This window comes from Spermophilus citellus, assembly GCF_964194105.1.
Source record: "Spermophilus citellus genome assembly, chromosome: 11".
NCBI classification, from domain to species: Eukaryota; Metazoa; Chordata; class Mammalia; order Rodentia; family Sciuridae; genus Spermophilus; species Spermophilus citellus.
The window spans coordinates 102,542,090-102,568,490 of NC_138192.1; the positions used below are offsets into that span (position 1 = coordinate 102,542,090).

Here is a 26,401-nt window from a genome sequence, read left to right on the forward strand (position 1 = left end):
TGGCCTGAGACCTGCTTTCATTATTACCTGGTCTCAGAAGTAAGGTTTTAGCAGTAGTGAGGTTTGGCTAGCAGGAGTAGTCAACCCTCACACCTCCCTTCATTATTTACTAAGAGTCTTGTGTGACCAAATGTGTTTGGTTTGCAGCAATGCCTTTTCTCTTCTGCTATAGTCAGGAATGAAAAAGACATTCAGAGATGGCATTTTGGTAAAATTGGGGATTTCAGGTTCTGTATATTTAGCATTCAGTTATTTCCCATCACTTAAGATTTTCATTTCAACAAACAAGTAGTAAGACTAGCCAAAGGAGAGCAAGCCTATCAACCTACCTGATTTTATTTCCAGGAAAGCTGGGTAAGGACAAGGATTGCCCATCAGTCACACAAAAAGATTCCTGACTATGGAGGCACAGCTACTGTGCCTGGACCACACACATGCAACCACTGAGTGCTCCCTGACCTACCTCCTTCTCGCTAATGAGGTTCTCAATGGAAGCACTGTAGGATTCAGTTATTTTCTTTTTTTCTTCTTCTGACTCTAACTCGAACTTTTTTGTCATCTTGTGTTCTGCGGAGGTGTGAAAAAAGCACATCTATGTGTAAATATGGAAAAACAAGTACAGAGAGAAACCCAGAATATTTGAAGATACAAGCAATTTCAGACCAGGTCAAACCCCAGTCCTTTCAGCCTGGTGTTTGGACTCTGACCTGGAAATGCCTGAGGAAGAGGTGATCATGATGGTTGTCCTTGATCACGTTAGCCACATGAGATTTACTGTCACCACCTGTGGTTTTTGTGTGCATTATTTATTTCGGATGTGTTACTTATTATTCCTAAATACTCTTGTCTTAAAGCTCTTGGCTTACCTGATTTTCTCCAGCAAAATCATTCATTTTGTCCTAAAGCCCTGAGGTTGGCTTACCTTGTTTTTTTTCTGGGCAAAAAATCTGACACCAGAACCCTAATACTACAAAGGAGGAAGGCGGGGAAGGGACAAACACAAATTCCCTCTGTGTGGCAATTCTGGGGGCTGGAGGAATTCTCTGGACTGACAGGGAAACCCTGGAATGGGATACATAAATTCTAGTTTTCCGAAACCTAGATGTGTGTTATGTAAGAATGTAGAAGTCTGGGAGGTGAGCAACACACAGGAGCAGCTCCACATCCCAACCCCAGCCAGAGTCCCCACCAGAACATGAACAGTCCCAGGGAGTCTTTGCATTTGAATGAGTAATTTGGTTTAAACTGAATAAATGTAAAATAAGAGGAATAGGTTTGTAGAGGGCCCACTCCTCCTTCGACTATTCCTCTCCATCAATCGCTCTGTACATTCTTCCATGAATGAAGAAGCTCAGTGTTGTGGGAAGTGCTACAGATCCAAACTCTAGGTTAAGCGTTGAACGTATTCAAAAGTTTTATCAAACATGGCTCCCTTTGGGGGGACATGGGGACAGGGAGGCTCTTGCTATAATGGATTGTGTGGTTCATCCCTGCTCTCTCCCCAAAATGAATATTTCAAATTCTAATTGAAGAACTCCTGGAGCTTTGGACTCACCTGTAACTAGATATTAAGTCTACATTCCTATTAGAGGTCACAACACTTGTTCAAGTCCATGATAGGCAAACTTGGAACCAGTGAGTTTGAAAGATACAAGCTCAGGCCCCTCAGTTCAGGTGTGTAAACTTGAAAAGGACCCTGCCCTTCTCATCACATGGGAGATTTTTTTGCTTGTGGTTTGTTTTGTGGTACTGGGGATTAAACACAGAGCCTCACACATGCTAGGCAAGTACTCTATCACTGAGCTATAAACTCAACTCTTTATTTTGAGACAGGGTCTCACTAAATTGTTCAGGCTGGCTTCAAACTTGGACTTGCCATCCTCCTTCCTCAGCCTCCTGGGTTGCTGGGATCACAGTGTGTGCCACTGTGCCCGGCCATTTTGTTTTCTTGATGACTACAACACCTTCCATTCAGGAGTCTGGTGTGGGGCCGTCACGCTCGGTAAACCCAAGGTCCCTCAAGTCAAGGCCAAGCCTAAGGCAGTTTTCTGCTGAGCTTGTCACCCCCAAGCCCAACATCTCTGTAGTACTCACTCTGTTGCAGCAGGATCTTTTCCCGCTCCAACTTCTCATCCTTCTCCCATTCTGCTTTCCGCTTTGACCATTTTTCTTCTATTTCATCATAAATGCTGTCCTGTGGAGTCCCAAAGGCACCATGAGGAAAAGAGCCCCAAGCCCTGGAGAAGCTGTCCATGCACACTAGAGAGGCCCCCTTACGCACAGGCCCTTGCCCTGGGCAGCTTCCCTCACTGACAGGCCCCTCCTTGGATGACATATGGGAAGTAAATTCCATCCCCATCCAGCAGAGAATTGTGGAACCCAAAAGGTCAGGGGAGAACCATGCACGGCCGAGCGGCCTTTGCCCTGCTGGAACTGGGCTTCCACTGAGCACAGATAGGCTCTCCAGGTGGGAGAATCCCATGTCAGCTCCTGCTGAACCATGAGTCGCTCTTCAGTGGCACATAAGAAAGAAGAGAAATGCCTGGAGTTAATCTGAAGACTTAGAACACAGCGTGATGTCTGGCAGAAGTCCCCGTTTGTTTTGCAGGGAATCCTAGAAACCCAAAAGAAGGCGGCCCGGGATCTCAATGATGCTAGTAAGTTCCCAGAAGGGAAAGCATCAGGAGCCACACTAATTGGGGCATCAGTTCCCCGTGGAGTCATTGGGACCAGGCTGATGGGTTCTCTCTCCTCATTTTCATGCTGGTGGGCAACCTGGTTGCCACAGAGTTCAAGTGGCCTGGAGAGGCCCAGACTGGAATAAACACAGAGTAAATTTAGGAACCTGGGACAGTTCATCTGGTCATAAATCTGGTCAGGTTTTGGATATAAGCTCAAAACTGAAACTGTCAGTAGCACATAGAACTTCAGAGGTAGTGCTGGTGTTTCACCTTTGATGGGTGTGCCCACCTGTCTTGGTTTGTCTGGGACTGCCCAGGTATATGCAATAAAGTCTGGAACCCCAGGAAACTCTCAGTCCCAAGGCAACAGGACTAGTTGGTTCCTATATTTAACAGTTAAATAGGAAGAGGGCTTGAGTCTGCCCTTCCCTTGTCCACTTCCCATCTCCTGTTCCACTCATCCCCCTCGCAAGGCATCATACTCTAACTCTGGGCCTTCATCAGATTAGCTGATTAAGTGGATGGGTTATGCTCTGAGATGGCTACGTACTCCATGTTCAGTTTGTAGAGTGCAGTGTGACAGAGATTTTTAGGATTACAATTTGGCCAAATCTACTATAGGTCTTAACAAGATTCATCCCTGCTGAGCACGGTGGCATACGCCTGTAATTCTAATGGCTTGGGAGGCTGAGGCAGGAGGATCACGAGTTCAAAGCCAGCTTCAGCAATAGCAAGGTGCTAAGCAACTCAGTGGGACACTGTCTCTAAATAAAATACAAAATAGGGCTGGAATGTGGCTTAGAGGTCGAGTGCCCCTGAGCTTAATCTCTGGTACAAAAAAAAAAAAAAAATTCAACCCTTTAGACTCAGCACTGCCAGAATCAAAGATGTTCAAAGTGACAAAGTCATAATATATATATATATATTGTTCATCAAGCAATTGGAGGCAACTCAAACAACCAGCCTTTAGGGAATAGTGAAATACATGTTTTCACTAGGATAATATCTAGTCATTAAAAAGGAGAAAAAAATTTCTGCCTGATGAAGAGGATACAAAACTATACACAGATTTAATACATTAAAAGAATACAGATTTTTGCAGAGGTTGTCTTTGGATGGTAACACTTCTTTCTTTTGATTGTTACTGTTATTGGTTATTCCCATTACTTTTTTTTAAGTGAACAATAATAATAGTGAATACCAGAATTAATAATTTGTGGTATAACCACAAACATGTTTGTCAATAGGCCTCTTTACAGTCTGGGCTGTCATACATGGAAGCCATTGGGTCCACCCTTCTTCTTGGGTACAGTAAATGCCACTTAGGTCTATGGATGCTGGAGTCTCAGGACATGGTTTTTTCGGGCAAGAGCTCTGGATTCAACATTGTCAGCCAGGCATAAGACTTACTTCTCTCACTCTCAGAAGCCAACAAGGAGCTCTGTCTCACCTGATACATATGAAACATATTCTTCAAATACTTATACTCCTTTTCCATCTCCTCTGGACCAAAGGAAAACAACAGGGTCATCATCACTCCTCTGAAAGGTACATTGCAAACTCAAATGTGAGCTCTGGAGCACAGCTCCCCACCCTCAACTCCTCCTCCCAGCTGTGAGGCCTGTAAGCACCCCAGAAATTCCCCTAGAACCTTCAAAACTCAATTGCTTGGACTCCACCCTGCACCTGTGGAACTGGGGTTTCCGGGGACAAATTATTTGTTGACAAATAAACTTCTTGTTAACAAAGTCTTAAAGACATCCCAGGGGCTGAGCTACATCTGTGGGGAAAAGAGGAACAAAAGCTTGTGGCATGTATCTGCTGCTCTTTTAGGTAACATTTCTTAGTTTACCATGACTACAAAAACAATACATGCTCTCTTGAGAAAATTGGAAAATCAGAAAAGTGTAAATAAGATAGGATCTTTTAAAAACTTGGGGCAAAATAAAGGAAGAAGGCCCTATAGCATTACTTCTTCCCTCTGTGGAGATGAGTCTGTGAACCCAGAATTCAGGAGGCTACACACTTCACCCTTCAGGAGGGCAGTGTAAATAGTGAGGTCAAATGGTCAGCACAACCCTCTGCTTTATAAGGCTATACAGTGGCAGTGTGTCAGGGAGAAATGAATAAAACCCTGTCATGTTACAGGTCAGGAAACGTGTAACAGTGTACAGGTACAGGTCAGGAAACTTGTTACAAACAAATTGTAACAGTGTCATATTTGTAGAACTTAGGAATGTGCTTTTCAAAGTGTTTTCAGATTCTCTTCATACTCACAAGGGTAGATATTTTGTTCTCAATTCCCAGATGAGGAACTGAGACTCAAGATGAAAGGACATCCTCAGACCTTCCAGGAAAAGGAAGGACCTTGGTAGACATAATCTTTCCTTTTTTCAGTCCCCCCTCCCTCCCGCTTAGCTTCAGGAAGAAACCTCTGGTTACCTAGGTACCACCCAACCGTGGCCATGGGAGCCCCAGCCCCACACCCACACTATCAGCCCCTCGTCCCTTCACCCAGGCCCTGAGGGTACCTAGTTTTCCCCGGGAAGCTGCCTTCTCTGCCTTCAACACTTCTTTGTACTTGTTCTCTAACTCACTGAGCTCTGCTCTGTGAGCCTTTCTGAGCTCCCTGTGGGATACAGAAAACCACAATCACCAGTGAACAGGGCTGAGCCCCACCCTGGCCTGACCCCCACCCCTCGCCCACACTGGAGGAAGCCCTCACTTCCTGGAGCAGTCCCTGGCTTCTATTCAGAGAGAGGTGCTTGGTTTCCTGTTTTCTGCAGGCACTGTTTGAATGGAGCTGGCAGCAGCTGCAGACTCGACCCAAACAGTCAGCAGTCTGCTTACAGCTCACTTGGGAAACTGAGCTACATTAGGATAATTTCAGACCCCAAGGTCTTCCCAGCTGCCCTCCCAAGAGGCAGGTGTTGGCAGTGTCTCAGACACATGTTAAATGAAAGTCACTTAGGTGGATTTCGTATCTTGGCTATTATGCATAGTGGTGCAATAAACATGGGGATGCACACAACCCTAAGGGAACTGATTTCAGATCTTTGGGAGTAAATATCCAGTAGTGGGATTGCTGGATCATATGGTAATTCTACTTTCAATTTTTTGAGGAATCTCCATACTATTTTCCATAATGCCTGTCCCCATTTACATGATTCCCACTAGCGCTGTGAAAGGCTTTCCTTTCTCCACATTCTTGCACTTGTTATCTTTTTTCTTTTTGATAATAGCTTTTGATAGGTGAGTGGTATCTCATTGTGGTGTTTCGGGTTTTTTTGTTTTGTTTTGGTTTGGTTTGGTCCAATTAGTTATACATGACAGCAGAATGCATTTCAACTTTTTGTACACTAAAAGAGCACAGCTTTTCATTTCTTTGGTTGTAATGCAGAGTCACACCATTCGTGCAATCATACATGTACATAGGGTAATAATATCAGTCTCAATCCACCATCTTTCTCACCCCCATACTCCCTCCCCTTCCCTCACTTCCTTCTTCCCAATCTAGAGTCCCTCCATTCTTCCATTGCTCTTCCCTCACACCATTATGGATCAGCATCCACATATCACAGAAAACATTTGGCCTTGTTTTGGGGGGATTGTCTTATTTTACTTAGCATGATGTTCTCCAGCTCCATCCATTTACCTGCAATTGCTGTAATTTCTTCTTCAAAGCTGAGTAATATTCTATTAAATATATACACCACATTTCCTTTGTCATTCATATATTGAAGGACACATAGGTTGGTTCCATAGCTTAGCTATTGTGAATTGAGCTATTATAAACATTGATGTGACCATGATACTATAGTGTGCTGATTTTAAGTCCTTTGGGTGTAAACCGAGGAAAGGGATAGCTGGGTGGTTCCATTCCAATTTTCTAAAGAATCTCTGTACTGCTTTCCAGAGTTATTGCACCAATTTGCAGTCCAATAGCAATTTATGAGTGTACCTTTTCCCCAGATCCTCTCCAACACTTATTATTGCTTGTATTCTCGATAACTGGCTTTCTGACTAGAGTGAGATGAAATCTTAAAGTAGCTTTGATTTGCATTTCTCTAATTACTAGAGATGATGAAAATTTTTCCATATTTTGTTGATCAATTGTATATTTTCTGTGAAGTGTCTGTTCAGTTCCTTAGCCCATTTATTTATTAGGTTATTTGAGGGTTTTTTGTTTTGTTTTATTTTGGTGTCAAGTTTTTTTGACTTCTTTGTATATCCTGAAAACTAGTGCTCCATCTGAGATGCATGTGGTAAATATTATCTCCCATTCTGCAGACTTTCTCTTCATGTTATTGTTTCCTTTGTGGAGAAACAAACTTTTTAGTTTGAATCCATCCCACTTATTGATTCTTGATTTTATTTTTTATGCTTTAGGAATCCTGTTAAGGAAGTCAGGTCCTAAGCCAACATGTTAAACATTTGGGCCTACTTTTTCTTCTATTAGGCATAGGGTCTCTGGTTTAACTCCTAGGTCGTTGATCCACTTTGAGTTGATTTTTGTGCATGGTGAGAGATAGAGGTTTAATTTCATTTTGCTATATATGGATTTCACCATTTGTTGAATAGACTATCTTTTCTCCAATGTATGTATTTTGAGCCTTTGTCTAGTGTGAGATAACTACATTTATCTCTGTCTCTTCTATTCTGCACCACTGGTCTACATGTCTATTTTGATGCCAATATCATGCCATTTTGTTATGATAGCTTTGTAATACAGTTTAAGTTCTGGTATTGTGATGCCTCTTGCTTCCCTCTTCTTGCTAAGGATTGCTTTGGCTATTCTGTGTCTCTTATTTTTCCAAATGAATTTTAAGATTATTTTTCTCTTTCTACAAGGAATGACATTGGGATTTGAATAGGAATTTCATTAAATCTATATAACGCTTTTAGTAATATGGCCATTTTGACGATGTTAATTCTGCCTATCGAAGAACATGGGAGATATTTCCATCTTCTAAGGTCTTCTTCAATTTCTTTCTTTACTGTTTTGTAGTTTTCATTGTAGAGGTTTTTCACCTCTTTTAGATTGATTCCCATTTTTTTTTCTTGAGGCTATTGTGTATGAGGTAGTTTTCCTAATTTCTCTTGCAGTGGATTCATTGCTTATGTATAGAAATGCATTTGATTTATGGGTATAGATTTTATATCCTGCTACTTTGCTGAATTCATTTATTAGTTCTAGAAGTTTTCTGGTGGAATTTTTTGGATCCTCTAAACATAGAATCATGTCCTTGGCAAATAGTGATAGAGTTCTTCTTTTCCTATTTGTATCCCTTTAATTTTTTCATCTGTCTTATTGCTCTGGCTAGAGTTTCAAGGACTATATTGAATATAAGTGATGAAAGAGGACATCCCTATTTTGTTCCAGTTTTTAGAGGTAATGCTTTCAATTTTTCTTCATTTAGAATGATGTTGGCCTTGGGCTTAGCATAGATAGCTTTTACTATGTTGAGGTATTACCATTCTTAGTTTTTCTGGTGTTTTGAACATAAAGAGGTGTAATTTGTCAAATACTTTCTTTGCATCTATTGAGATGATCATATGATTCTTGTCTTTAAGTCTGTTGATGTAATAAATTATGTTTTTTGATTTTTCATATGTTGAACCAACCTTGTCTCCCTGAGATGAACACCACTTGATCATGGTGCACTATCATTTTAATATGTTTTTGTATGTGATTTGCCAGAATTTTATTGAGAATTTTTGCATCTATGTTCATCAGAATATTGGTATACAGCTTTCTTTCCTTGATGTGTCTTTGTCTGGTTTTGGTATCACGGTGAGACTAGCCTCATAGAATGAGTTTGGAAGGGTTCCCTCCATTTCTATTTCATGGGATAATTTGAGGAGTATTAGTATTAGTTCTTATTTAAAGGTCTTGTAGAACTTGGCTGAGAATCCATCTGGTCCTGGGCTTTTCTTTCTTGGTAGGCTTTTGATGGCATCTTCTATTTCAATGTTTGAAATCTGTTTAAATTGTGTATGTCCTCCTGACTCAGTTTGGGTAGATCATATGTCTCTAGAAAATCTGAAATTATCAGCAAATCTGAATTTGTTGATGTCTTTGAATTTTCTATTTTATTGGAATATAAACTTTAAAATAGTTTCTAATTATCTTCTGTATTTCAATTGTGTCCATTGTTATATTTCCTTTTTCATAATGAATTTTAGTAATTTGAGTGTTCTCCTTCATTTTGTTAGCATGGCTAAGGGTTTATAAATTTTATTTATTTTTTCAAAGAACCAACTTTTCCTTTTGTCTATTGTTTCAATTGTTTCTTGTATTTCAGTTTCATTGATTTCAGCTCTGATTTTAATAATTTCCTATCTTCTACTACTTTTGGTATTGATTTATTTTTCTTTTTCTAGGGCTCTGAGATGTAATATTAGGTCATTTATTTGTTGACATTTATTCTTTTAATGAATGAGCTCAGTGCAATAAACTTTCCTCTTAGCACTGCCTTCACAATGTCCCAGAGTTTTTGATATGTTGTATCACTATTCTCATTTACCTCTAAGAATATTTTTTATCTCTTCCCTGATGCATCTACTATGCATTGTTCATTCACTAGCATATTATTTAGTCTCCAGATGTTGGAATAGCTTCTATTTTTTATTTTATAACTGATTTCTAATTTCCTTACATTATGATCTGATAGAATGCAAGGTAGTATCTCTATTTCTTTGTATTTGCTAAGACTTGCTTTTGTGGCATAACATATGCTCTATTTTAGAAAAGGATCCATGTACTACTGAGAAATAAAGTGTATTCTCTATTGATGGATGAAATATTCTATATATGTCTGTTTAGTCTAAATTATTGATTGTATTATTAAGTTCTATAGTTTGTTTAGTTTTTGTTTGGAAGATCTATCCAGGGGGTGGGAGAGGTGTGTTAAAGTCACCCAGTATTATTGTATTGTGACCTATTTGATTCTTGAAGTTGAGAAATGTTAACTTGATGTGTTAGGGTCCGTAAACAAGTCAAGATGGCACCTGGCATTTTGCCAGAGGGAGTGGTTTATGAAGTAACGCCAGAGAACCATTAAGATGATAGAGATTCCTTAATGACTGACTATTGTGTCTAGATTATGTCAATTAAGTTAAGCTGTGTGTAATCATTAAGATGATCAGGATTTCTTATTAGTTCACTGCTGTATCTAGTTTATGTTAATTAAGATAAGCTGTGTATAATCAGTTAAGTGTATATATACCTCTACTCTCCTACAATAAAGCGGCTCCTGCTCCAGCTGTATCAATCTTCACAAGTTCCTTGTCACTCGCGCCCCCCCCCCCCGCCCCGCCGGTTATTTCGCCCAGCCAGACTGCGGCATTGATGTATGTAGATGCTTCATTGTTTGGGGCAGAAATGTTTATGATTGTTATGTGTTATTATGTATGATTCTCTTAAATAGTATGAAATGTCCTTCTTTATCCCTTCTGATTAACTTTGGCTTGAAGTTCAGTTTATCTGATATGAGGATGGAAATCCCTGCTTGTTTACATAGTCCATTCTTTCATTCTTTCATCTTCAGTCTGTGGATGTCTTTTCCTATGAGATGAGTCTCTTGAAGGCAGCACATTGTTGGGTCTTTGTTAAAAATCTAATCTTCTAGTCTGTGTCTTTTTATTGATGAGTTTAGGCCATTAACATCCAGGGATATTATTGAAATATGGTTTGTATTCCCAGTCATTTTGTTTTATTTGATTTTGAACTTGACTTGGTTTCTCCTTAGATTAGCTTTGACTCTAGTGTAATTCCTTCCTTTGCTGATTATCATTGTTGTTTTTCAATTCCTCCTCATGGGATATTTTGTTGAGAATTGTTCTATAGTGCAGGCTTTCTTATTGTAAATTCTTTTAATTTTCTGTTTATAATGGGAGGTTTTTATTTTTTCAGCAAATCTGAAGTTTTAATTTTGCTGGATATAAGAGTCTTGGTATCCATTTTCTTTTAGAGCTTGGTATATGTCATTCTAGGACCTCCTAGCTTTGGGGATCTGGGTTGAGAAATCTGCTGAGATCCAAATGGGTTTCCCCCTATATGTAATCTGAAACTTTTCTCTTGAGACCTTTAAAATTCTATCTTCATGTTGTATAGAAGGCATTTTCATTATAATGTGTCTTGGTGTAAATCTGTTATAATTTTGTACATTTGGTGTCCTGTAAGACTCTTGTATTTGATTTTCCAATTCATTCTTCAGGGTTGGGAAATGTTTTGATATTATTTCACTGAAAAAATTGTACATTCCTTTGGCTTGTGTCTCTGTGCCTTCCTCTATCCCAGAAAATCTGAAATTTGGTCTTTTCATGTTATCTCAATATTCTTGGAGCTTCTGCTCATGATTTCTTACCATCTTCATTATGTGGTCAACTTTATTTTTAGGATTATATATTTTGTCTTCATTGACTGAGGTTCTGTGTTCCAAGTGATCTAGTCTGTTGTCGATGCTTTCTATTGAATTTTTAATTTGGTTTATTGTTTTATTCATTTCAAGGACTTCTGTTTTTTTTTTCAGAATCTCTCTTTCTTGAAGTAATCTTTTGCTATCCTTATTTGTTCTCTTATCTCTTTACAAAAGTGATCTTTTGTTGCTTGTATTTGCTTGCTAATATAATTCTTTACTTTGCAAATCATTTTAACTATGTATATTCTGAACTCATTCACTGACATTTATTCTACTGCTGTCAATGCATTCTATTTTTGTAGTATCTTGGTTTGTTTGGGGCACTTTCTTCCCTTGCTTTTTCATGTTGTTCGTGTGTCTAACACTCTAGCAAGTGGATCCAAGATATTACAGTTTCTACCCTATAGACTTATAGTGTCTCTGCAGGCTTCCAATACCTCACCTTTCAGGGAGAGATCAATGCAAACAATTTACAGCCATAAATCAAATGGCTTCTATTTAAATGATTATAGTTTTGTTCCAATAAACAGAAATGATGTGTTCTATTATCAACTACAATAAATACAAAAGTTTCTAATGGTGGACAAAGAGAGGAAGGGGGGGGGAAGGGGGTATAGAATGTGATGTATATGAGGTAGGAAGTGAGAATGTAGAGGTATTAGATCATAGGAAGAGTGAAGAAGGAATCAAATGAAGTTGGCTGTTAGCAAGAGAAAAGACAGAAAGATACTCCCAAAGAAACAAATAAGTGAGAGGAAAATATAGAGAGTAAAAATATAAATAAATAAAATTAAAAATCTAAAAATAAAAGCATGTACAACAAAACTGTAATATACTATTCAGACATCTCAGTACATGGGAATTTTGGACTTTAACTTCAATTTTGTGAAAAACCTAAAACATCTCTTAAAAAGTAGCTAACAATCAAAAGGCTACTCAACTAGGAGTGCTCTCTCTACCAGGATTGTTGAGGCTGCTTTGGGACTCAGCAGGAGCCTAGAAGGGAACTTTGAGATTCTCCTCACTCCCACAGATAACACACCTCCTTTTCATTTCCCCTTGATTTGTCAATCAATTTCTCCTTCTCTCCCTTCTTCCTAGTTTCCCCAGGTCTCAACCTAGCAGCCAGGAAGAGATAAGAAAAGGAGAAAAAGAAGGAAGAGGAAAAGGAGAAGAATGTGTTGAGAACAAATTGTTCACAAAGGTTCTCTGAAGTCTCAGAGAACAAAAATGGCTCCTGCCAACAACAAACAAAAAAAATTTATAATCAAAGTGAAGAAAATGGATGACAAAATACAAGAGCAGGAATAGCTTTTCTGTGCTTCATTTTAGTGCTCTCAAATTAGGCCATCCTGCTGTACAGTGACTCATGCTTTATTCATCTCACTGATCCCCAATCTCTGATTCCACTTTGCACCATTTCAAATCCCAGAGAACTGAAATTCTGTAGATGGCGCAGAAGCCTTAAGGCCTTCAGCACACAGGGATCATGCTAGAAAGCATACCTGTTCTTGTTTTCAAAGTTCTGTGTCATCTCAGCACACTGGAGTTTCATTTCATTAAAAAGCTGAAAATGAAGTCATTATTAAACAACACTGTGTTGAAAACCTAGGCCCCACTCTGATTTGCTTCTTCTGAAAAGTCTTCCAAATCACAGGGGATGCCTCCCACCCCACACCTCCCCTAGTTGTGTTTTGCAATATCAGAGAACATGCTATTATCAAGGGAATGAAACAATTCTTGCCTTACTCCTTGTTGTTTTGTACTTAATCAGTGCATAATGTTGGTGCATGGAGGCCATCTCTTTGATTAATTGATTTTTGTGGATTGGTCTGGTCTCTTCTGCTGGACTGTCATTTCTTTGTAAGACTGGCCTTTGGGTTGAGATCCTTTACTGAGCAAAGGACTTGGCCCAGAACTAACACTTAGATGCTGATTTTAAGGAACTTAAGGCTTAGTGTTATCCTGTCCTGTGGATAGCATGGTGGGGCTCCAGCAGACAGGATTTGCTTACTTTCAGGTGACTCCCTTCTAACACACCAGATCTTCTGGTCAGTGTCACAACATTCAGCTGAGATAAGGCTTTAATGTCTTTGACTAGAGGTGAGGAGCCAGAAACTGCCTGGTACAACCAAGGGGTCAGGCCCCAGGGGTGACAGGCACAATGGCAGCCAGCACATCTCCTCCACAGGATCACATCACAAATTAGGATATTCCCCAAAGTGGGGTATTTTCAAGATCACAATCTAGGTCCCTCCATGGAAACAGTTTCTGCATGTGTGTCCTCAGCAGGACCTGTGCTTATAAGTCAAAATGTTCATTTTACCCAACAACACACTACTGTTGGGCTGTGACCTTATACAAATGATAAAACTTCCCTGAGCCTCAATATTCTTTCTGTAGAAGGACACATCAACCTGGCAGAGTTTTCAGATAAATAAGATAATGAATCAGTAGTGGAGGAGATCTCAGCCTGGGTCATAAGCTGGGTTCCTGTAGGATTTGGACATACTTAGGATGTACCAGAGAGTGAAAGGTTGCCTGCTGGGGGGTAGAATCTCACAAATTTGTGTCAATTACACTGGGGATGATATTTTTGAGCATAGTTCTATTATTCTAGCCCAGACCAACAGGCATATCTGCTTGAGGTGGGGAAAAAGAGACCATGATGTAATGGGTAATGAAATTTAAAGAAGTATCACTTATGCAGATCCCAGGAAGCATATAAAAATGATTTCATATAGAAATGATTCTGAAGAGTGACCTTTAACAGCTTAACAGCAACAGAGTGGGCATTGGAGGCCTCCAGGATGATTTGAGCAAACTGGAAGTTTCCTCCATGTGGGTGAAAATGGTAAGATCCTGGCAACCTCTGAAGCTGATCTCACCACAAAGGCCAGATGTGGAGTGACCAGTGCCCCCTAGTATGGACAGGAGGTTCACTGCATACCTGGAAGACACCTGGAGAACTCCCAGAAATGAACAAGTTAAACCTTGAGTGCTTGTTGTTATGGATGAAGATGGAGTCAGAGAGATACTATCAGTTGCATGGTCCTATCTTCAGAGTTCTATCATCTAGATAACATGGTTCATGGGAATAAAGTGCTTGGCGTCTTGCCTGGCACATTGGTGATCTGAAAATTGCCTGGCACATTGGTGATCTGAAAATATTAGTCTTACCCCACCCAGAAAGATGTTGGCTACTGCAAGGATCACTCACCAATTTCTGGTCAGCCTGGTGGTCTCTGTTCATCTGTTCTATTAATGCTGTCAGCTCTGAGATCTGCTCTTCAAGGTCACTAATTATGTTGGTCCTATGGGAGAAGTAATTCTTCTATTATCTACAGAACTTATAATTCATTGCAGGCCAGTCAGGCCCCTGGGATGATTAGAACCAGGTCATTTCTGTACTAGCTCCATCATTATGAGGTAGGTGTGACAGAATGGAGGGGTGCTCTTGGAGAAGGTTGGTTGCAGTTGAGTGGTTGAACCTCAGATCTAGCCTTTTGGGTGACCTGGCCAGAAGGGAGCAGGGTGGTTTGGTACCCTACTGAGTAAAGAGAAATAGGAATATGTCTGACATTGATTAGGGTTTGACCTTGACTTGATCATGATAGTTGAAATGCAGCAGGGTTAAGTTCAGAGGATTAGGAAATGAGAAGGCGGGGAGTAGGATTCATGTGGACAGTGAATCATACACAAGAAATGGGCCAGAAATAGGACTAAGAGAGGAGTTAAGAGAGTGACTTTCAGAATAGATAATTATTTACTGTGTTTGTGGGCCTGAGGCTGCCATGATATGTATAAATTACTCAGTTCTATCTAGTTGAGCCAGAGTAAACAGGGTAGCAAGTAATGCTATGTGCAGCGAAACTGAAGGGAGTTCACTTAGCCAAACACTTCTCTATGCATGAAAGCATGTGAGGTAAGAAAACAAGACAGGATCTGGGGGGAGGGTAATAGGATCTGAGAAAGTCGAACAATACAGAACCCTTGTCTTCTAAACATGAACTTCAGTATAAGGAATGTGCAGACAGCTTTACCAGGGAATGAGACAAGCATGGGCTATTATGTTTTATTATGACATAACTGGTGGCAAACTTCTTAGGAGGCCACAAAGTAGCTGTGGGTATTAGTGTGACTGGCAAGTACATGTACATGACCCATTCTCTTCCTGCTGAGGGTTGTGGATGATCAGAGAAAAGAGGACAGAGATGGAATAATCCCACTGGATGGGAAGACGGGGACTTGGTCTGGATTCTGGGTCAGGTCAGAGGACTCCGGACAACTCCAAAGCACAGTTTGACCCTCAACCTGAATCTCTTCTAACCCTACTAATGGTTTGGCTGTGTCCTTTCTACACACTGACAGATGGGTAAGTGATTGTGAAGGCATGTATGTTTTCTGTTATTGGTCTTTTAGATGTCTGTCTAGAAAAATAATTCTGACAAAAGACTAAAGTCTGAAGGAAAAGTCACTCAGAGTAGAGCTGGTAAGAAGTAAGGATGCCTGAACTCAGGGTAGTGAGGAAGGAAGATAGGAGTGAGAAATTGAGGAGGTAGAATTAAAAGGTGTGGGATTATGCTTCGTATGGCATTGGAGGCTAGCGAGAGGGTGGGCTTCAGTGACAGAAGATGACCGTGCTCAATGGAATGGCGCTGGGAACTTTCCACTCTATATTTCCCAGAGGCATGAATTGAGTGGTATTTTTAGACTATTTATAGTGAAAGAAGAAGTGCATACTTGAGTCTTCCAAAAACTGACTTTACTCCTAATTTACATACTCTAAATCGAGACTCATTCATGAATATTTCACCTGTTTCTCACCCACAGGAACAATCACTCTCCTCAGTATGAATCACTCTAATTCCATCTTCATCCCATCCTCTGGATTCACTCATGGATGGGATCAGAACAGAGCAAGATGCGTGTGGAGAGAAGCAGCATTGGGAAACAGGGGGCAGAAGAGAGGTGGCCCCGTGGCCCAGGCAAGGATGTCAGAGGCTTGTCCTTGAGGCCAGGTGGGATAGCTGAGAGGAGCTGGATGCTGGTCCTAAGACATTACCTGGACATGTTGAATTTGTCCATCATCTCAGATTCCAACCGCTTTTTCCTACCAAACATTTCATCCCCCAAGGTGACAGAAATCTGTTCCCGGTTCCGGGCAAGTTGATAGCCAGGTGACACATTGATCACTTCCTGAGCGCCAATGGAGAAGATAAAGTAAAATTGTAGACTTAGAGCCCTGAGAGTCCTCCAAGTCTACCATTGTCTTATCATCTGAAAAATAGAGTCATGAGATGGGATTCCAGGACCCAAGGACCTTCTGCACCCTCTCCCAGTTACCATTCACCCTCAGATCTTTGAGATCCAATCCCAATGCTCAACTGCTCCTCCGCTGCATCCTCCATGCTGGATGGAGCCATTGTGGAAACTGCTCAGGTTTTGGAATTGAACAGACCTGCCACCAATCTCTAGTTATTTAACTAACATCTCTGTGTCTCAGTTTTCTCATCTGAAAAATGGGGGTAATAATTCTCAAAGAGCTTTTGTGAGGAAAAGTAAAACAACATAAAGAAATGACTAGCATGGTTGCAAAAAAACAAAACGAAAATGTCAGTTTCTTCTCCTTCCCATATGAGATGCCAAGTCAGATTCCTGGCAGGGCTACCAGTTGGTGTGGACCAGAATGAGATCCTTGCTTCTGGAGCTGCCAAATGACCTTGAGGCCCCTCGTCATTATCTCCTAGAGCATCTCCACCTGGCCCTCTCTTTTACACCCACCTGGACATCACCCAAGGCTGTAGGCATCTTGCTTTGGTTTCTAATGACACCCTCCCAGCTGGCCTCTCTGCCTTCAGAATCACTTCCCTAAGTTCATCATCCTCTCCTCCTGGAGAGGCAATTATGTTTTTGTGTGTTTTACTTCCTGGTCATTAAGGAGTGCATGGTTCTTGTGGGGTATGGTGGGGGGAGGGAAGAAAAGTGAGAAATAGCAAAAGGTTCCCATAATATCCCATCAGAGGGCACATTTTCTAAAATTCAATTCTTTTTTTTTTGTAGATGGACACAATATCTTTATTTTATTTATTTATTTATCTATTTATTTTGTGGTGCCAGGGATCAAACCCAGAGCCTCACACATGCTAGGCAAGTGCTCTACCACTGAGCCACAACCCCACTCCTAAAATGTAATTCTTACCTGGTTCTGTGCTTGTGTCAGACCCATAAACACTCCTGTGCAGAGCAGGGATCAGGCCCACACTCCAAGGCAGGTGTCAAGAGTCTTTTGGGTTTGCTCTCCATCTCTTTCCCCAGCATTCACTGCTGGTCCCTTCAGGTGTCCTGACAGCCCCTGTCATGGGATTTGTGGCTTCCTGTGCACCTGCAGAGGCTTCCTGCACCTGGGCATGAGCTACACCCTGGCCTGGACTAGCTGTCACTGTCGGGTTTCCCTGGGACTCTTGCCCTGCATGAGCATAGAGTGACAAGCAAACGCCTGACAGGCTAAGTCGTTGTTCCGCCATTGACCAGACACACGCTGTGCAATGATAACAGCACCTCCTCTTAGGAGCATGCAAAGATTCAGGAAGACAGCATGCGTAAGAGACCTGGGCCTACTGGGCAACTGCTGGATCAATGTCCTGTGACCCTATCCCGTTGATACTCACATAAGGTGACTTACAACCCTCCTCTTGCCTTCCTACGTTGGTTTTCACTCTGCAAGAGAAAGAAGTGCTCAGAAAACAACGAGGGCAAAGGCAAGCCCAAAGTTTAGGAGCTGCATCTGATACATCATCATCTGACCCTTCTTCTTGGAGCTCTGATCATCTGTTTTTTAGGAGACTCCCAGGGTGGCTGGGTTTGATGGTTTAGATGTGGTGTTCTCCAAAAGTTCATGTGTGAGACAATGCAAGGAGGTTTGGAGAAAAAAGGATTGGGTCATAGCCTCCACCTAATCAGTGAACTAATCTCTGATGGGATTAACTGAGTGGTAACTGGAAGCAGGTGGGGTGTGGCTGGAGGAGGTGGTTCATTGGGGGCGTGGCTATGTATCTGGAGAGTGGAGAGTCTCTCTCTGCTTCCTGATCACCATATGAGATGCTTCCCTTCACCATACTCTCTGCCATGATGTTCAGCCTCACCTAGACCCCTGAGGAATGGAGCCGGCCTTCTATGGACTAAGACATCGGAAACCATGAGCCCTCAGATAACCTTTTTCTCCTCTACAGTTGTTTTGGTCAGATCCTTTAGTCACAGCAGTGAAGAAGCTGATGAAGACACTAGGGAACAGTGAATGAGACTCATTGGGCTAAAATCAAGGGGTCACCAGACTGTTTTTTTCTAGAAGCTTCCTGTGTCCCTAGTGGCCTTTTCCTCCAACTTCAAAACTAACAATCACTTCACTCCAACCTGTGCTTCTGTTGTCATATTTCTTCCTCAGACTCTGACATTCTGACTTCCTCTTTCATGTAAAAAGGACCTTCCCGATTTCACTGGGCCCAACTGGAAAATTCAAGATAGTCTCTCCAACTCAAGGTCAGTTGATTAGCAGCCCTAATTTCATCAGCAACCCTAAGTCCTCCTGGCAACCACACAACATATTTATAGTTTCCAGGGATTAGAAGGTGGACATCTCTGGAAGGCAGCTGAGGGGGATGAGCATTGTCTGTTTTACCACATCATCTCCTTCCGGTCCCTGAGCTCATCTCCACCACTCCCCCCCCCCCCCCACTCATGCCATCCTGACCTCTTTGCTTTCTTGGAAGAGGATAGACACACAAGCAACTGCCCACACAGGGCCTCTGTCTTGCTGTTCCATCTGCCAGGAGCACTTGGCCCAGACCTCAGTGTGGCTGCAGCCATCCCCTTAACACAGGGACTTGACCTGACCTCCTGTGGACAACAACGGCACCCTCACACCCCCTACTCCCTTGGCCTGCATTATTTTTCTCTATAGTGTCACTACCCCCACTAGACTGGAAAGCTCAAGGGAGGGGACACATTGTGTTCATGGCTGTGTCCCCTGTACCCCAAACAGCCCCTGACAAATAACAGGTGCTCAATAAACATTTTCCAAGCAAATAAATAAATGATATACAAAGATTTCTGAAAAGACCTAAAGCTAAGTCACACTTCTAAGCTTGTCAAATGTGATTAAAACAGAGAGGCTATCTATAGAGAATCTTTAGGTGCAGGAATGTAATCAGTGAAGGTGAGTCACCACCATAACTACATGGGAGCTCACCAAGTTTCCAGAACTGTGAAAAGCATGGTCCTTTGTAAGGCAGGAAAGAGCTAAGGAGGGCTTCCCTGCTGAGAGCTCACTTGTAGTGACTTCAGGAGTTATGGATACGGAGGACTATAGGATTTACCCACAGGGCCTGAAGTTTTAAGGGAAATTCCAATGGATTCTGACAATTCTCTGATGTCCTTGGAAGCAGATTAGTTCAAGTCAGGCAGGACCGGGTATGTTGGGAATTAATTCATTCTCATGCCCCAAACCATTCCTGCCTCCCAGATCCAGAAATACGTACTTTGGGACATCAACAGGTTTTGTTGATGGTTGGGATTGGAGGTAATTCTGTTCTTTTGTAGCCGGTAGAAGAGGAGTTGACCTAAAAGTGAAAAATAAGTAACTCAAAAAGAGAACAACGGAAATTCAAAAACCCGTTTCAATACTCTCCATTAAGTACATACTCACAGGACCCAAAATTGAAATATATGGCTTGAAGATCTGAGGCCGTTAAGACCTCAGACCCAAGGCCCTGGCACTTGTCCATTGTGCTGGGGAGTCCCCAGGTTAGCAGCCCAGCTCATCCCCCAGAGCTCTTGTCCTAGAGGGAGGAGACAGCTGCCACCAAAGATTCTCAGTTGGAAGCTGCATTTTCCCTGTCGCACCAACACTGAGATGTCCTCATTTAAAACAACACTGAGCCTCAGGCAGGACTGATGAGATCAGCGTGTAGCCCCGGCCAGGCTGGCAGAGAAGGCTGTGTAAAGCTAGGCTTTCTGGCCCATTTGGGATTTTGCAGCCAAGCTTACTATTTTTGAAAACTTGTGACAAGAAGAAGGCTGCAAATGAAACCCAAGCCCCCTGCCCCTACCCCATCCCAGTTAATCCTTACTTGGACTTCCTGGTAGGGACCTTGTTTGGTGGCTGAAGGGTCTTGATTAGCTTCCGTGGTCCCAAGTTCCAGGGGTCCCAGCAGGTACAGTAGATGAGAGGGTTGTGGTACATGTCCCCAGGTCAGGAGCAGCCTTGGCTGCTAGATCTTTTAGAAGGTTTTTGCTGAAATTAGAAAACAACAGCAGAAAGTTACGTCACCTAGAATCAAAGCAAAACTAGGGACAAACTGGGAAGGACCCAAAGAATAATGGTAGATGACTTCAGAAGCTGCTGATCTGGTATCAGGTCTTGAGGATAGAATAACACCTCCCTTCTTGCTACCCAATAGTCTTGACTTGAAAGCAATTTAAAATTTTCCAGAACTGAATTCTTACTGTGATGCAAGTACACAATAAGTATTCAATTTTGCTATCTCATGTTTACAGATGAGGATATTCAGAGAGGTCAGAGAGATAGCAAGTTGCAGAGTTGGGAACAAACAGAAGTCTCCCTGATTCCTAAGCTCCTGCTCGTCCCTCAGGCCACTCTGGCTCTCATTGATGTGAGGAGAAATTCGCACAGCAGGACCTGCATAGAATTTTCTGGAAAATTAGCTGTCAATCAAGCTACTATGCAATCTCACCTGGTCACCTGCCTGAATTAGAGTGAAAACTCCACTTCCTGTCTCCATAAAGACAAACTCCCCTTCATGAAGGGCTGCATTCAAGACAACTCTCAGATAAGCATGAAGCCTTAACCACTCTTATTTATTTTCATTATTTTGCAGAACCCTGCTCAAATAATTAAGAATTAAGAGAGTTTTAATTCTGTGAGCACAAGAATATGGGAAAGGAGACAAAATTGCGAAAGGGATTAGCACATGTTTGGTTAAAAAATATTGTATAAGAAAGTAAACATAATCGTAGCAAGGTACACATTCATATGTATGAATGTAGGCACTTAATATTAAAAAGTGAATTGTGATTTCACTGGAAGAATGGGGGAGGGAAACAGAAGGAGAATGTGTAGCAGCTAAATCCTTGTTTACTGTATCAGGAATTAATAGAGAAGGTGGAAAATTGAAAAATTAACAAAGTGGGCTGAGAGTGTGACTCAGTGGTAGAGCCCTGGCCCAGCATGCAAGAGGCTCTGAGTTCCATCCCCAGCATCACAATAGCACCAGCACCAAAAAGGCAAAATTGTTTAGAAGCATGAGGTTAAATTCCAAAAGAAATAGCTAAAAGAGTTGAAAGTAATTGCCTCTCAGGAGCATTCTGAGGAATACAACTGGCAGGGGTTAAGGGTGAGACAGAGACTGGGACTTTTCCTTAATGTATTTTTAACATTATTTGATTTTTAAGTGACATTGGCAGATTATTTCATTAAAAATGAAACAAATACCAAAACGTTATGAAAACCGATAACCCAATAGAACTTTTAAAATGCTAGTAGATTTAAAACTTCAATTTCTAAGACAATAGCTGATTTCAACACTACAATGGAATAAATTTGTGTAAGTTGAAAAATGAAAGAATAAATCTTTTTATTTAACATGACTGGTGCATGAGAAACTCAGGCACTTGGTCTAAGGACTTTTAGAGCTATAGAGGACTTGAATATTAGGTCTCTTTACAGATGTGGACACTGAGAAACAAAGATGTGAGGGGACCACTTGCCCACTTGTAAATGCTGATTTAACAGCATAAGTACTTACAGGCCAGTGCTGTGAGCACTCTGTTAAACACTGAGGGATAGGAAGACCTGGGCCTTGTCCTTGGGGAGTCTGCAGTCAGTGGAGAGTCAGCACAGTGATCTGAGCTGGCTGGGTGCAGAAGTGGGACCTGGCCTTGGAAGACAGGCAGTGAGGGCAAGTGGAGGTGGTGGGCCAGGGGCCTAGGACCAGGAACTACATAGAGTAGAAGCCAAGGCTAAAAAGGAGGCCAGGCCTGAAGATGCATAGCTGCCATGTATAGCTATCCTTTCTTCACTGTGCCTGGGGGCCCTGTCAGGAGATGTCACATGTCAGTGAAAGTCAAGCAGACAAGGTCAGGGAAGCTGATGTGGTTGAGGACCCTGGTGAAAAGAGGAGGCCACAGGGGCTAGGATGCAGGTGAGCGTTGGGAAGGAAGTTGCTGCAGTAGCAAGAAAGCAGCTTTACTTCTGCTTAGACACAATAAAGAAAGGTGCTGACCCTGAACCTAGGGGATTTAGCAGCAATCCCAGGGACAGGAAGTGAAAGGCCAGGCAGGCCAGCTCCTAGCAGCTTCCCTCCCTCTTCCATGTTTTGCCTGCTCAACTGGACTGTGTAGTTCTTGAAGGCCAGGCCTCCACCATGGCTTGCTCTGTGCTGCCCACTGAGCCCAGCAGTGTGAGTTGTGTTAGATGAATATATTTTACCTGAGTAGTAACTTGGGTCATTGTAACCATAGGAACCAGCTCAACAGGAAGAAAAGAATCCACAGATGGAACTGCCAGAGCATTATAATCATTATTACAGTATTATAGATAATATTAAATACTAGGCTTCAAAACCCAGGATGCATAGGTCAATTGGATGTGTGGAGTTTTACATAAATCTTAAACAATTATTTAAAATCTGTGGAGGGCTGGGAATGTGGCTCAAGCGATAGTGCACTTGCCTGGCTTGCGTGCGGCCCGGGTTAATCCTCAGCACCACATACAAAGATGTTGTGTTCACCAAAAACTTAAAAATAAACATTAAAAAATTCTCTCTCTCTCTCTCTCTCTCACACACACACACTCTCTCTCTCTCTCTCTCTCTCTCTCTCTCTCTCTCTCACACACACACACACACTCTCTCTCTCTCTCTCTCTCTCTCTCTCTCTCTCTCTCTTTAAAATAAATAAATAAATAAAATAAAATAAAATCTGTGGAGAGGTGGGAGTCAGTGGTAGACCACTTGTCTAGCATGTATGATACCCTGGATTCTAGCCCAGCACCACAAAACAAAATAACAACAACAACAAAAAAAACCTCAAGACAAAACAAATAAAATCTGTGGAAACATGAAGTGCTTTTGAGAAAAAGAGAAAATGATACATATGCCATACAATTAGGTGAAAGTATACACCTATCTGAGCAAATGTTAGAAAAAATATATTAAAAAAAATTGGCCTAGAAAGTCAATATTAGCACCCCTCTAAACATAAAAGTCTTTACTGAAATTCTGCCTAGACATTGAAATTAGAGGGGCTTGACTTTGCATACAGGCTCCCTGCCTAGGAGTGGGACAGCAAGAAACTTATTATTCTGAGTCTCAGTTTCCTTATCTACAAAATGGGGACCATGGGAATTCATGCCTCATTCACTGCCACACAATGAGACCATGTTGAGAGAGCTCTTGGCACACTGCCTTGCACACAAGAACCAATGACAGAAGTTAGGAATATCATGAACCCCACAGTGGCATTTTGCATATAGAAACTTTTATTTCTACATTTTTAAGAATATTCTTATTTGCATGTGTGTGTGTGATAGACTTATTGTAAAGAAAGTCATAATGGAGAAGCTTAAGGCAGTGAAAAATATCCCAAATACTAATACCTAGAGATGACCACTGAAAACATTTTGGTTGTTGGGCATGGTGAAGCATGCCTGTAATCCCAGCGGCTAGGATGCTGAGGCAGGAGGTTGGTGAGTTCAAAGCCAGCTTCAGCAAAAGTGAGGTGCAAAGCAATTAAGTGAGACCAAGTCTCTAAATAAAATACAAAATAGAGCTCAGTGCTCGAGGGCCCCTGAATTCAATCCTTGATACACCAAAAAAAAAAAAAAATTTTTTTGTTAATGCTTTCCAGAATTCTATATAATATTCTATAACTGGAAACAAACTATACTTATATTCTGAATATACTGTTTTTTTTTACAATACCACAAGCTTCTTTTATGTCAGTAACCATAGATCTATATCAGTATTTTTCAAACCTAAGTTTTTACAATGGAAATTTTTTTTAATTGTTGATGGATCTTTACTTTATTTATTAATTTATTTATATGTGGTCCTGAGAATTGAACCCAGTGCCTCACACATGCTAGGCAAGTGCTCTACCACTGAGCCAAAACCACAGCCTGGAAATTTTCTTTTTAAGTATGTAGAAGTACAGAAAATATAATGAACTTGCCCATCCCATGGTTTTAATGATTAGCAACTTATGTCTAATCTCATTTATCTATACCCACCCCCTCCTCCAACATCAGATTATTTCACAACTAATTTAAAGCAAATAATTTAAAACACGTCTGAGTCAGGTGCACGTCTGTAATCCCAGTGGTTTGGGAGACTGAAGCAGGAGGATTGCAAGTTCGAGATCAGCCTCAGCAACTTACTGAGACCCTGTCTTAAAATAAAAAGGATTAGTATCATTGCTCAGTGGTAAATTGCCCCTGCGTAAAATCTCCAGTACTGTCCCCCGCAAATATTAAAAAAAGAGATTTGTTTCTATATCATCATGACTATATATTTCTATTCTATGAATATACTGATTTATATTTTTAACTAGTTTTCTATTGATGAATGTTTGTTTTCTTTTTTTTAACCTCATTATAAACAATGCCTTGGTGTTTATTAATTTGCTATTAAAAAGTAGAGTCCTCTGTCTCTGAACACCCAAACATTTAATAACCTGTAAGACAAAGCTATTGAACAAATGCAATGAACACGGACTGTAGTGCAGTGACGTGGTACTGGAGGAGCCCATGCCCTCCTACCTCAAGCCAATTGCTGAACCACAGGGTGGTCTGTGTTGGGGGGTAGGGGTGGAGTTGAGACAAGCAAGGTGGTAAGGAGGACATTTGAGGGCCTTGTGCAACAGCCATGATCAGCATGGCAATGTCCAACTGTGCCTCCAACTGAGCATAAGCTTTGACTTCCAGTACCTTCCCAAGGGGGAAACTCTATTAACAGTCTTTTTTTTTTTAAGAAGGGTATCCTTCCAGAAATGCTCTGAGTGAGTGTGTGTGTGTGTGTGTGTGTGTGTGTGTGTGTGTCTTTGAATTGTTTACACTATTGCTACACCTGCTCTTTTTATGTAACAAGAGACCTGGTAGGTATTGCCATATCAGCACAGATGACTCTCACTTGTAGTGACTTGATGTTATAATGTTTGTTTCTGAGATAGGAGTGTGTGTGTGTGTGTGTGTGTGTGTGTGTGTGTGTAAGGATTCTTTTTCCCCTCTTTACCTTTTCCACATTTCTCTCTGATGAATTCCCTGAGGCCCAGAATGCTAAATGTGCCAGCTAGTAATGCCATAGTCACCAGTGAGCAAACAGACTTTGAGAGAGATCAATAGTTAAACAACCAGCAAGGGGGGAAAAAAATCACACAAACCATCTTTTCCAAAGAGCTTACCTTGGACTGCTTGAAGATTTGTTTTTCCCAATGGTTCCTTCCAAGGTCAAGAGTCTTAAAAAAAAACCAATGTTATAGTGAAACTATTCCTCAGTCCCTGAAAATCAGAGTTCATTGTAGGTCAAATCCAGAGGCTCCAGAACTCAAGACTTCAGTGCTTATTCCAAGTGGTTGAAACGTCAAAGCAGAAATCCACAGTATGCAGAGGCAGACTTCCAGATAATCCAATCACAAAGGCTGAAGTAGCATGAATGTCAACTTTCCTTCTAGAGACAGTCCTGTTCAATCTCTCACTATTGCAATGGAAGTCAAACTAGAAGGGAAAGTAACCCCCTTCGTTCTGATCCTTTGACTCGGGCCTGACTGGTGAGGTTTGCTCTTAGGAGATGGCTGGTGAAGGTTTGTTTCTTTTATTGCTATGGAAACAGAATGGCAGGATTTCATTGGCTTGGGCACTCTGCTCTTACAGAGAGAAGATTGTAGAAGCAACCAGTTAAATTCTCCAAGACCCAAATCAGTGAGTGCTTGGCCTTAATAGCAAGGTTTCCACTTTAGACCTCAGCCATGAGACAAAATAAGCTTAAGATACATTTTTCAGAGCAAATAGAATTAAACAGCATTCCTAGCCTTAACTGGCCTCTGGCCATCATCGGGCAGAATCTGAACTGGATTTTAAATTCCTCTGCCATTTTCTTACAGAAACCTAGAACTCCAAAGTAGGCACTTTATTCCTTAAATTTAAGTCTTTGAAATCTGTTAATGTACAACATCCTCTGGGCAGGGATCTTTCAATTACCAATGGTTTCAGATTTTTTTTCCCTA

The 26,401-nt window shown here is 41.4% G+C and overlaps 1 protein-coding gene across 1 annotated transcript in view; it reads right to left on the minus strand.

Annotated features, from left to right (window-relative positions):
- FLACC1 (flagellum associated containing coiled-coil domains 1) overlaps positions 1-25,966 on the minus strand; it is a 31,490-nt gene extending 5,524 nt beyond the window's left edge. Inside the window, exons 1-11 of the mRNA XM_081260435.1 lie at positions 25,580-25,966; positions 20,233-20,396; positions 19,642-19,722; positions 17,776-17,824; positions 16,170-16,303; positions 14,325-14,418; positions 12,610-12,671; positions 5,213-5,310; positions 4,132-4,184; positions 2,095-2,194; positions 464-567 (exon numbers count right to left, since the gene is read on the minus strand). Coding sequence (XP_081116561.1) covers positions 464-567; positions 2,095-2,194; positions 4,132-4,184; positions 5,213-5,310; positions 12,610-12,671; positions 14,325-14,418; positions 16,170-16,303; positions 17,776-17,824; positions 19,642-19,722; positions 20,233-20,345 — 888 coding nt within the window. The 5' untranslated portion in view covers positions 20,346-20,396; positions 25,580-25,966. The remainder of the gene's footprint in view (positions 1-463; positions 568-2,094; positions 2,195-4,131; positions 4,185-5,212; positions 5,311-12,609; positions 12,672-14,324; positions 14,419-16,169; positions 16,304-17,775; positions 17,825-19,641; positions 19,723-20,232; positions 20,397-25,579) is intronic.
- Positions 25,967-26,401: the final 435 nt, after the last annotated feature.